Below are 13249 nucleotides of genomic sequence, written 5' to 3'. Positions count from 1 at the left end.
AGCACCATCATGCCCAGCTAATTTTTGCATTTTTTGTAGAGATAAGGTTTTGCCACATTGCCCAGGCTGGTCTCAAACTCCTGCACTTAAGCAATCCTCCTGCCTTGGCCTCCCCAATGTGCTGGGAATATAGGCATGAGCTACTGCACCTGGACTACTATTATTTTTAAACTACACCTTAAACCTAAATTGTCTCAAGATTATCATGATCAGGCTGAAGTATTTTATTTATTTTAGGATAATGTATTTTAAATGATTTTTTTCTTCAGACCTTCTCGAATTTCTTGATGAATAATGTCTCTTTCTAATTTCATGTATTTTAAGGCCAAAATGTCTTAATAACATAAAGTCCAATAATTTAAGGCAATATGCTTCTATTTTTAGACAATCTCATATTCACAGAGAAGTTACAAGCACAGTACAAGAGTTTTTCCTCCTCCGAGCCATGTGAGAGTGAGTTGCTAACATGTCACTTGCCACACTTCAGTGTGGACTTCCTATAAACTAGGACATTTGATACGGTTTGGCTGTGTTCCCACCCAAATCTCATCCTGAATTATAACTCCCACAAGTCCCACATATTGTGGGAGGGACCCAGTGGGAGGTAACTGACTCATGGGGGCGGATCTTTTCCGTGCTGTTCTCGTAATAGTGAGACTTTCATGGGATCTGATGATTTTATAAGGGGCAGTTTCCCTGTACAAGCTCTCTCTTGCTGCCGCCACGTCTCTATCAGCAGTGTGAAAATGGACGAATACAACATTCTTACCCGCAGCCTTGTAAAACTACCCAGATCAGGAACAGGGCCATGATCTGAGGCTCCATCCCAGATGTGGACCCTAGCCATATTTTACCAACTGCCCAATTATGTTTTTTATAACAAAAAGATCTGGTTCAGTCATATGTTGCATTCGTTGCCACGTATCTACCTGAGAAGTCTTTCAGCCAAATGAGTAAGAACCAAAGTCACTTTGAAAACGTTTATTAATCAACACATCCCCTGGTGGAGAATAGCAAACCCATAATAAAATTCGTTATTTGAAGAAGGTGTGTCTGGGGAAGGACCAAGGAAGCTGCAAATAACCTATATACTTATTAATTCCTAAAATTTTGGACACTTTCTATGTCATATTTCCTGGATTCAAATTTCAGAAACGTGAGTTTTGTGCCAGGAAGCTGTGGTCCCACCTCTAGCCCAGGAGCAATGTGAGTATTTCTGTTTTTCTATTCCCATCGCTGGGGACTCGGCAAGGCCCCAGAACCTCCTCTTACACTTCTCATGGTTTATTTTCAAAGTAACTATAATTCTTCACACAGTTCTGAACCATCTCTTGATCTGTGTGAGATACTAAGAAATGTCTTCTTTTTCCTTCATGGCTAACGCTTAACTAATCTGAGAGGACTGTAATTTTTATCCCAATGAGGCCCTTTCCAGGGTTTGCTGAGAGTTTGGTTTATATTCTGACTCTTAGACTGAATATGCATTGCTGGTAAAATGCACAAAAGCATAAATGAGAGACAACCCAAAAGAAGGAATGTGGCTACAGATTTTGGCCTTGGCCTGTGTTTGCTACGTGGAAACTATTTGCCTCAAGGAGTTCCACTTTATTAGAAGTTAATCTTTAGCTTATAAAAATATTGAAATTGAAACACCTCATTCTATGGTCAGGCTCATTAACTAGGTACGCACATCAGCAACTAATTGTAGTTCTGAGCACGGCTACATCTGTGCCATGGTCAGTGCATGCTCCCCGCTAGCGGGGAGATACTCACACTGCAGGAGATGGGACGTGAGAAGGGCCGCTGTGGTGTCAGCACAGGTCAAACGCTCTTCCAGCAGGTCTCTCTTAAGTTGCAAGGCAAATAAGTATCTAGAAGAGAGTTCAAAGTAAGACAGAGATAACTCCAAATGTTCTCTGAACCCAACACAGACATGTCTCCACAGCAAGACAGCAAATGAGCCCTGGGAAGTGGCAGTGACCCAACAGTGAGCAAAATGCAAGGCGGTCACGAAACAGCAAAGTCACAAAAGGCCTTTCATGAAACAAACAGTCACCAAGCAAAGGTCAGATGACAAACCAACTCAGCAGACTGAGTCACACACATGGGAGAGTGCACAGAAAGTGCTGAACACACTGAGGCACTCTAATGCGAACAATAAAAAAAAGAAATTGGCCGGGGGCGGTGGCTCACGCCTGTAATCCCAGCACTTTGGGAAGCTGGGGCGGGTGGATCACCTGAGGTCAGGAGTTCAAGACCAGCCTGACCAACACTGCGAAACCGTCTGTAATAAAAGTGCAAAAACCAGCCGGGCATGGTGTGCACACCTGCAATCCCAGCTACTTGGGAGGCTGAGGCAGGAGAATCGCCTGAACCCGGAGGCAGATGTTGCAGTGAGCTGAGATCACACCACTGCACTCCACATTAGGCAACAAGAGCAAAACTCTGTCTCAAAAAGAAAGAAAGAAATTAGCCTTTTCAGGCATACCATCTACCCATATAATTACACGTCTGCAGCCATACCTGCAGATGTGTGTGAAAAAATTTCACAGCCATGCTTTAAGCTGTGTTTTCATTGGATATTTTTAATTCATCCAAAATTGTGAGTGTAGTTTTATGTGACTAACAGAAGTAATGTGAATTTGTGACCTTCCTTCAGTGTCACAAATTCACATTACTTCTGTTAGTCACATAAAACTGCACTCACAATTTTGGATGAAATAGGAGAAATATCCAATGAAAACACAGCTTAAAGCATGGCTATGAAATTTTTTTAACAGATTGATAATATCTGGTCTTGGCTAGGATCTGAGAAACAGGCACTTTGGAATACCATTAGTGAGAATGTAATGAGAGAAGGCAATTGAAAATATTTATATGTTCATTTATTCCATCAGCAAATAATTACTGAGCGTGAATTATGTTCTAGGTACTGTTCTGGGAGCTGGAAATGCAATGGTAAGCAAGACCAACCCCCTGCCCCCAGCGGAATTCATGCCCCAGTGCACAATATTAAAATTTACCACATTCTCTTAAAATTCAGGATGTACATACCCTTTAATACAGCAATTCCATTTCTACAAACTTTCCTAGACTAATATTCCCATAGTTCACAAAGGTATGTGAACAATGTTTCTCTGCAGCATTATAACAGAAAAAAACTGGAAATATGGATGAATATGAGAATGAAGAAATTATGTTACAGCCTAATTTATTTTTATATACAATATGGAAAAATGTCCACAGCATGCTTAATAAGTGGGGGAAAAAAATCAACCTACAGTTCATTATGTATCATTTGATATTATTTTATAACATTTGTAATTTCTTTAAAGTTCTTATATCTATATGTTTATTGCACATCTATGCTTTCATCTGAAAGATACGCACTTATGTGGAGAATAAGGTGCTGGGTAAATGGAGAACTTTTACTTTTTACTTATCTTTGTTTACTTATTTTTTTTTTGAGACAGGCTCTTACTCTGTTGCCCAGGCTGGAGTGCAGTGGCGCTACCACAGCTCACTGCAGCCTCGACCTCCTGGGCTCAAGTGATACTCCTGCCTCAGCCTCCAGAGTAGCTGGACTACAGGTGCATGCCACCATGCCTGGCTAATTTTTTGATATTTTGTAGAGATGAGGTCTCCTCATGTTGCCTAGGCTGGTCTTGAACTCCTGAGCTCAATCGATCCTCCCACCTTGGCCTCCTGAAGTGCTGGAACTACAGGTGTGAGCCATTGCACCTGGCCCTTGGCTTTATTTGGAAAAAAAATTCTTTTACCACAAACATGTACATTTTTATAAACAGAAAAAAGAATCCTCCACATAAATATGGGGGAGAAGGGAGTAACTATAACACTGAGTTACCAGCATGAGTCCTAGAACTTGAGACCCAGGATCCTGAATTAGGAGACACTTTGTTATCCATCATTTTCAGATTATCTATCTATCTATCTATCTATCTATCTATCTATCTATCTATCTTTCTCAATTTAAAAGTGATTCCCTCAAAAGAGACTTTTTTTTGGTAAATGTCAGGCATTTAATACACTATTAAGATCTATGGCCACTCATAAAAATACTTGTTGCCATCTTTGGAGTTTAGTTTCCTAAACCTTTAAAAATAAGAGGGTGAACTAATGTGGTCTCTCCATTTCCTTGCAGCTGACATTCTATGATTTTGTGTTGTTAAAATGATATGCAGAAACTTTAAAAGAGAGTTCATAAGACATCTGATTCATTTATGAGTATACTTTTAACCAGAAGGCAAAAAAGTTATTGATACCACTACAACATCATAGTTCTCTTTTATATCTAACCTTGGGTTTTCAGTTGCTTTTTAGGTTATTCCTCTATTCTTCATAATATAGTTGATACGCGAACAAATACAAAAAATACAAAGAAAAACCTTCTATAACCTTACTGTCCAGATGAAACAATTGTTAATATTTTCTTTTTTTTTTTTTTTTTTTTGAGACTGAGTTTCTCTCTTGTTGCCCAGGCTGGAGTGCAATGCCAATCTCGGCTCACTGCAACCTCTGCCTCCTGGATTCAACAGATTCTCCTGCCTCAGCCTCCCAATTAGCTGGGATTAAAGGCGCCTGCCACCATGCCTGGATAATTTTTTCTTTCTTTTTTTTTTTTTTTTTTTTGAGACGGAGTCTTGCTCTATCGCCCAGGCTAGAGTGCAGTGGTGTGATCTTGACTCACTGCAAACTCCGCCTCTCGGGTTCACGCCATTCTCCTGCCTCAGCCTCCTGAGTAGCTGGGACTACAGGTGCCCGCCACCATGCCTGGCTTATTTTTTGTATTTTTAGTAGAGACAGGGTTTCAAAACTGTGTTAGCCAGGATGGTCTTGATCTCCTGACCTCGTGATCTGCCCGCCTCGGCCTCCCAAAGTGCTGGGATTACAGGGGTGAGCCACCGCGCCCGGCCAATTTCCTTCGTATTTTTAGTAGAGACAGGATTTCGCCATGTTGGCCAGGCTGGTATTGAACTCCTGACCTCAGGTGATCTGCCTGCCTTTGCCTCCCAAAGTGCTAGGATTACAGGCGTGAGCCATTGTACCCTGCCGTCTTTAGATCATTCCTATAAAGAACTGATCTTTAATTCAAAATAGTAGCACAAAAGAAGTGACCCAAAATATTTCTGCTCCATAAATTCATAAGGACTAACACACTGGGTACTTCTACCAATTAAGTATATTTTGTTGATAAATAAGTATATACGAGCAAAATCCCTGAGAACCTTATGAACATGCATACATCTATGTTCATTTGGAAAATATAAGTTCAATATGACCCCAACATCCCATTCCATTTTTTGTTTTCAAATTTGTACCGTAAACCTTACATTGAAGTCTTATTCACACGTGTTTGTGCAAGGGTCAATTGCCAACATGCTTCTTGTAACTACTCTACATTCATGATCACTTTTCTGTGTATATCAGGCTTATTCATTCTTTCAATGAGCCAGGTGCTGTGGGAGATAACAGGTGAATACAAGATTCCTGCTGACAACAGCTTCAGCTCTGTGAGCTCTTTACCTTGTATATTCTTCTTGTAGCTGACCAGGATCAGGTGGAAAAAATTTTACAGCTAGGCGAAGCACCACATTCTTTGGCCCTATAACAAAAAAATTTAAACTTCACAAATCAGGCCGATCTTTGCATTTATTCTCTTTTCACATATTACTGTATAACTGAGGTCATGCTTCCAAGTGGACTGTTACAGCAAATCTTTTCAAATAATATGACATTAAGAAATTTCTGCCCAGGTGTGGTGGTGTGTGCCTGTAATCCCACCCCTTTGGGAGGCTGAGGTGAAAGGACGGCTTGAGGCCAGCAGTCTGAGGTTGCAGTGTGCTACAACTGCACCACTGCACTCCAGCCTGGGCAGCAGGGTGAGACCCTGTCTCCGAACAAAAGAAAAAACAAAGAAGCATTTCCTGTATATGAATTTATGAGTCCCAAGTACCAATCACATATATATAGAATTTTAAAATCTTTTGCATTAAGCAGGGATTACTCAAGGAAGCCTTAAAAACAAGTAGGGCCGGGCGCGGTGGCTCACGCCTGTAATCCCAGCACTTTGGGAGGCTGAGGCGGGCGGATCACGAGTTAAGAAGATTGAGACCATCCTGGCTAACACGGTGAAACCCCGTCTCTACTAAAAATACAAAAAAATTAGCTGGGTGTGGTGGCGGGCGACTGTAGTCCCAGCTACTCCGGAGGCTGAGGCAGGAGAATGGCATGAACCCGGGAGGCGGAGCTTGCAGTGAGCCGAGATCGTGCCACTGCACTCTAGCCTGGGCGACAGAGCGAGACTCCGTCTCAAAAAAAATAAAAAAATAAAAACAAGTAGGAAATTGCACATTAAAAAATTTAAATAGGCTGGGTGCAGTGGCTCACATCTGTAATCCCAGCACTTTGGGAGGCTGAGGCTGGCGGATCACTTGAGCCCAGGAGTTTCAGACCAGCCTCGGCAACATGGTGAAATCCCATCTCTACCCGCCCCTCTCCCCCCAGAAAAACCCTCAAATTAGCCAGATATGGTGGCGCATGCCTGAAGTCCCAGCTACTTGGGAGGCCAAGGTGGGAGGACTGGTGGAGCCCAGAAGGCAGAGGCTGCAGTGAGCTGAGATCACACCACTGCACTCCAGGCTGGGTGACAGAACGAGACTCTGCCCACCCCTCCACACACATAAACATGCGCTCTCTCTCTCTCTCTCTCTATATATATATATATACGCACACACATATATATACCCACATACATATATATATACTCACATACATATATATATATATATACTCACATACATATATATAGAGAGAGAGTGAGAGAGAGAGAGAGACAGAGAGATACATTTTTTCCCCAGTTTATGGTTTTTGTTTTTTTGAGACAGTCTCTCTCTGTCGCCCAGGCTGGAGTGCAGTGACGTGATCTTGGCTCACTGCAAGCTCTGCCTCCCAGGTTCATGCCATTCTCCTGCCTCAGCCTCCTGAGTAGCTGGGATTACAGGCGACCCCCACCATGCCCCTACGCCCAGCTAATTTATATTTTTAGTAGAGGCGGAGTTTCACCGTGTTAGCCAGGATGGTCTCGATCTCCTGACCTTGTGATCCGCCCACCTTGGCCTCCCAAAGTGCTGGGATTACAGGCGTGAGCCACCGCGCCCAGCCCCCAGTTTATGTTTTAGGGAAAAAAATGACAAATGAAAAAGTTTTTTAAGGAAAAGTTAATGTGTTTATATCTTTTTTTTTGAGATGCAGTGTCACTCTGTTGCCCAGGCTGGAGTGCAGTGATGCGATCTCGGCTCACTGCAACCTCCGCCTTCCAGGCTCAAGTGATTCTCCTGCCTCAGCCTCCTGAGTAGCTGAGATTATAGGCATGCGCCATCATGTCTAGCTAATTTTTGTATTTTTAGTAGAGACAGGGTTTCGCCATGCTGGCGAGGCTGGTCTCAAACCCCTGACCTCAGGCGATCCGCCCGCTTGGGCCTCCCAAATTGCTAAGATTACAGGCATGAGCCCTCGTACTGGGCCAGTATTATTAGTAGTAATAAAAACACATTATTTTTGAAATCTGATTACGGTAAAGGTACATTATCTTAGTCTATTGGTATAAAAGTTATTTTCTTTCCTCAGAGATCCTTGTTCTGATATAACAAAGTTATTTCTACACGTTTTTCTTCAATTTATAATAGTAATACAAAAAATTACGGGTGACTCAGACAACTATAGACTTCATCTGACACAATTATAGAAGAACTGAGAAGTGCTACTATATGCCTTAGTTTAAAAAATTTAATAAGTAGATGAACGAAAATAATTATCTTGAGACTGAGGTGGGAAGATAGCTCGAACCCAGGAGGTTGAGGCTGCAGAGAACTGTGTTCGCACCACTACACTCCAGCCTGGGCAACAAATAGTGAGACCCTGTCTCAAAAATAATAATATAATTGTTATTATTATATTCACAATTACGATTATGTTTATAACTGTAAAACAGTATCAACTATTTTATTAAAAGCTATTTAAAAGAAGAAACTCAATGTCTTTTCATAATCAAGGGAGAAGCTGCAGTTATTTTTGCATATTGGCCAAAAATTAAGACAGTATCAATCAGCATATGCTCGTATTTCCAAATGTGAAGCAAGTCATCTAGAATCTTCTGAGTTAAATTTACTAAAACTAAACAGCAAGATGACTTCCAAGTTTATCTGCTGTTGGTGATTACTTCCTGCTAACCATACAAGGTAGTGATAATGAACATTTGAACATGCCTTTTAAACATTCCAGGACAAAGCATCTTAAACAGATTTTAAAGAGTTAAACCAAGGACTTACTTCGTATTTGCCTAATGATGGGTTTCACAGGTTCAAGCCAAATCTAAAGAAGAGTTAACAGAAGAAATCCAATCTATTAAATAATGTCTCTATTTAACAAGTATGCTATAAAAACAAAAATGGTTACAATTAGATAAATTTTTATGTCAGGAAAATTTTGACTCTACCCCCCTCTTACAAGTTGAATCCTGATAAAACAGACTGTACAAGAAGGACAGCAATGCCTGCTTTGGGAAGCCTGGGAAGACATTAAAATTGCTGTATTATACTGGATACCTCCATTCAGTTGCTGCTATGCACAGAATGGGTCCCAATAATTATTTGTGGGAATTTGTTAACACCAAACAAATATTTGGTACTACTGCATTTGTGAACAAACTGATGAGAGGGCTTCTGCAAAAAAGAGGTATGTCATGTCACCAGAACAGGAGACTTGGATAAATCTCGTCGCACTGCCAAGGGTATCTGAAAGGCTAGACAGAACTTAATAACGCTGACATGCTTTTTGAACTAAAGGGTTGATGTATGGTTCTTTAAAACAGTTGTATCTATAAATATTAAAACTCCACACTTTTTAAGGTTGCATCTATTAAGTAAAATGAGGCATAACTGGTTAAGTTTGCTACAAATCCACTTTCGAAATGATTTTCATACAGGATGTATTAGAGGTTGCTTTTATAACTTTTAAGAGAGTTTCCTCAGCACATGTGCTAACGAACAGAACAAATTTAGGGAGAGTGTGAATTCAGGCTTGGATTAAAGGCAAACATATTATCTACAGCTAACAATAATATATTTTAATAGCAAAAATATTTGATACTGATGATGTGACAATTATAAAAGATCTTCCAGCTACCATCACAGCAGGCCCAAAGGCTCCATGCCTGGGCACATCATAAGCATCCTACTACATGCTTAGGGCCTGTTTCCCTAACAAATCAAAGCACTTACCCAGTAGGACTGAGTATTTTGAAACTCCAACCCGAAGTAGTCACATTCTACCAGGTTTAAATGCTTCCACACTTGTGTCAGTAATACCTGGCCATCGCATTTAGGCTGTGCAGAGAGAGGTGGGAAAAATAACAAGGACTGAATGACTAAACAGCAAGGGTTTATGAAAACTGTGCATAAAACTACTTTCCCACACATAAAACTTTATTTGTTGCTTCACTTTGTCTTCCAGTGTATAACTAAGATTTATAAACTATATATAAAAAAAAAAGTCTGAAGCATTTGTCCTCAGAAACTGGCAACAAAATAAATAAAGCTAAAAAATTCCTTCCATTTTATATTTAGTGTGTTTTCAGTCCTATTTCTTTGTAACTTTAGGCTATAGAAACCATTTCTAGTTTTGGTAAATATTTTATCAAATAATTTTGATATTTACACCAGGTGCAGCGGCTCACGCCTATAATACCAGCAATTTGAGGCTGAGGTGGGTGGATTGCTTGAGCCCAGGAGTTTGAGACCAACCTAGGCAATACAGTGACACCTCGCCTCTACCCAAATTAAAAAATTAGCCGAGCACAGCAGTGCCCACCTGTATTCCCAGCTACTCAGGTGGCTGAGGTGTGAGGATTGCTTGAACCTGGGAGAAGAAGGCTGCAGTGAGCCATGATCGTGCCACTGCACTCCAGCCTGGGTGACAGAGTGAGACCTTGTCTCAAAAAAATGTAATTTTAATATTTACTAAAAAGCTAAAGTCTTAGAGTCTTTGTTTATATAAGGTCCCAGTAAATAATTATTTGGTCAATCAGAAATTACAAAGAGTAAAAATAAAATATTATTTGGTAGCATTTCACATCAATGAGAAGAACTGTTCATAAAGGACGTGGGGCAACGGCCTCTCCCATTAAGGAAAAGAATGGGCTGAGCACGGTGGCTCACGCCTGTAATCCCAGCACTTTGCGGGGCTGAGGCAGGAGAATTTCTTGAGTACAGGAATTCAGGATAAGCCTGGGCAACATGGCAAAACATTGTCTCTACAAAAAAAAAAAAAAAAAAAAAAAAATATATATATATATAAATTAGCTGGGTGTAGTGGCGTGCACCTGTAGTCCCAGCTACTCAGGAGGCTGAGGTGGGAGGATCACCTGAGCCCAGGAGGCAGAGGTTGCAGTGAGTCGAGATTATGCCACTGCATTCCAGCATGGGTGACAGGGTAAGACCCTGTTTCAAAAAACCGAAGAAGAAAAATGGAAATAGAGTTTTATTGTACATTACTCACAAAAATAAATTCCAGTGGACCTAAAGATCAGAATCAAACAGAGAAGAATCTCTATAATCTTGGGAAAGGTAAAGTCTTCCTAAGCATAGCAAAAAGGAAAGATGGACAGACTTGACTTAAATAAAAGTGAAAAACATCTGAATAGAAACACATTTAACAAAGTTATCTAGAATCACACTGAAAAAAGTTACAATGTTTTATTTTGCTCTTATTAGATGAAGATGTACAAATGGCTATTATGCATTTAAAAAGATACTAAATTTCTTTAATAATAAAACAGTAAGATATTTTTCACCCATCAAAGAGGGTTAGAATGATGATGCCAATATTGGTGTGTCTGTGAGAAACAGCCACTTTCACAGAGTGCTGGGAAGAATGTAAGTTCATATGACCTGTGGGGGGATAATTTGAAAACACCTTTCAAAATTTAAAGTGTGCATTTACCTTTGCCCCAGCAATTCTACTTCTAGAACTTTTTCCAACAGATATTTTCATACAACTGTACAGACCTAAACATGTTAAGGACAAATTCAGTAAAGAAGTGGTAAAATAGGCCGGGCGCGGTGGTTCATGCCTGTAATCTCAGCACTCTGGGAGGCTAAGGTGGGTGGATCACCTGAGGTCAGAAGTTCGAGACCAGCCTAGCCAACATGGCAAAACCTTGTCTCTACTAAAAATACAAAAATTAGCCGGGTGTGGTGGTGCATGCCTATAATCCCAGATACTTAGGAGGCTGAGGCAGGAGAATAGCTTGAAGCCGGGAGGCGGAGGTTGCAGTGAGCCAAGATTGCACCACTGCATTCCAGCCTGGGTGACAAGAGCGAAACTCCATCTCAGGAAAAAAAAAAAAAAAGAATTGGTAAAATAAATAATGACATATCCATAATGGACAACTATGCAACCCTTAAAAAAAACGCAGAACTCTCTATGTGTTATCATTGAAAAAAGTCTACAACACATAGTTAAATTAAGAAAAAAAAAAAGGACTGGGCATGGTGGCTCATGCCTGTGAACTCAGCAACCTGAGGGAGGAGGATTGCTTGAGGCCTGGAGTTGAAGATCAGACGGCACAACAAAGACAGACCCTGTCTCTGCAAAAGATAAAAATTAAAAGGAAAAAGAAAAAAAGGCCTCCATTTTATACAACGTATATAATGATTCCATTTTATTAAAAACACACATGCCCCATGGATACATTTATATGTAATAAAAATAAGTTTGGAAGGCTGTTCACCAAATCTTTAAAAGTAACCATCATTAAAGAACTGAGCAGAGGTGGAGGTGGGGGCAAGGGCATTCTTACTTCTTCACTTCTATAACATCTCAATTTTTAACCAATAGGCATATATCATCTTCACAATTAACAATACGTGCAAATTGGGGAGGCAAGTCTCATTGTTCCAAAGGACATTACGGCCCTTGAGGTTTAGTCACCAGATTCTCACTGTGTAAGAAATAAAACCTTGCAAATCCATTGTAACAAAGCAGCACGCGGAATAAAAGTACAAGGAACGCCTCTTTAAAATGGAAAGGTGAGCTACAAAGTGACGGGACATTGTAAATATAATTTCTAAATAACAAAAGGGCAAATCTGTGTTGAACTTGCTCTGACATAATCTCTTGGGGCCTTCTCCAGTAAGAACTTACTCTGATGCCTGTGGGCATCTAGGAGGAGGCATGCCAGTGCTCCACAAGTGGTCCATCAAGATGGGGAGAATGCAGCTAGACCAGGGTTTCTGAGACTGTTAACTAGTCAGAAATTATGAACCATGGAGTATGCTCCACTAACTCACTGTGGGCCCAAACAACCCTATGAAGTTCTCTCAAAGCCATACTGTCTGTCCACACCTCCATCCAGGATCACCAGGGCAGTCCTCCTCACGGCTCCCCGAGTCAGGACTTGGGGTGGGGAGGCTACATACAACCCAAGTCCCTCACCCTGATACAGCCTCACACTACCTGGCTTCACCTGAGTGCAGGGATAATGACATGCCCAGGCGAGAAGAATTCCCTCTCAATTCCCTTCTATCAGTCTCCAGTGAATGCTTTGAGAATCTGGTAAAAAGTCAGCTCATTTGTGGTCTCTCTTAATTCAGTCAATTCTACCTAATTACCACACCAGCTGGTACTCAACTCTAGAACTGCCCTTTGGCATTGCTGCTGACTGTGACCCGTTTATTTGTTTGGGTGTGTTCCTCCTACCAGACGGCAAGTTTAAAGGGCAGGGACTGCACCTTCTCCATCCTAGTAGCTCCAGCTCTGGCTCACAGGAGAGGCACCACACATGGCCAGATTCCCGGACTGTCCACCACTGCGCCTGATTCTGATGGCTGTTGTGGGAGGTTGAGTGTGCATTTCAGGTGGCACAGAGAATATGAAATTCTCTTAGCTCTCCCCTCTTTTTCAACTACGTGGCTGCCCCTGTGAGTCAATGGGGAGGTCAGGGTTCACCATCCTACCTGAGCCCCTCCACTTCCTAGGGTAGTGCAGCCAGGGTTTGCTCCAGGAGCCCTGCCCGACTACACTAATGAAGGCAATAGACACTAACCACGCAGGTGCAAGCACATTCACAAGGCACCTGTTAACCAGCAATGTCCAACACCCAGGACAGGGTTTGTAAATACGGGCACAAAAATTCACAGTTATATGGGTATTTGTATATATACACACAAAC

General features: G+C 41.3%; 1 protein-coding gene across 6 annotated transcripts in view; it reads right to left on the bottom strand.

Moving 5' to 3' along the window:
- The window catches only part of FARP2 (FERM, ARH/RhoGEF and pleckstrin domain protein 2), a 152505-nt gene that overhangs the window by 85516 nt on the left and 53740 nt on the right, over positions 1-13249 (bottom strand). For all 6 annotated transcript variants that reach the window (XM_055291246.2, XM_055291245.2, XM_063645343.1 and 3 more), the window contains 4 exons: positions 9300-9404; positions 8349-8391; positions 5545-5623; positions 1774-1871 (listed from right to left, as the gene is read on the bottom strand). In XM_055291246.2, coding sequence (XP_055147221.1) covers positions 1774-1871; positions 5545-5623; positions 8349-8391; positions 9300-9404 — 325 coding nt within the window. The remainder of the gene's footprint in view (positions 1-1773; positions 1872-5544; positions 5624-8348; positions 8392-9299; positions 9405-13249) is intronic.

Source organism: Symphalangus syndactylus, chromosome 8 (assembly GCF_028878055.3).
Source record: "Symphalangus syndactylus isolate Jambi chromosome 8, NHGRI_mSymSyn1-v2.1_pri, whole genome shotgun sequence".
Taxonomy (NCBI): domain Eukaryota; kingdom Metazoa; phylum Chordata; class Mammalia; order Primates; family Hylobatidae; genus Symphalangus; species Symphalangus syndactylus.
The sequence above is the reverse complement of the archived record's forward strand: the minus strand, read 5'-3'. Positions and strand labels throughout refer to the sequence as shown.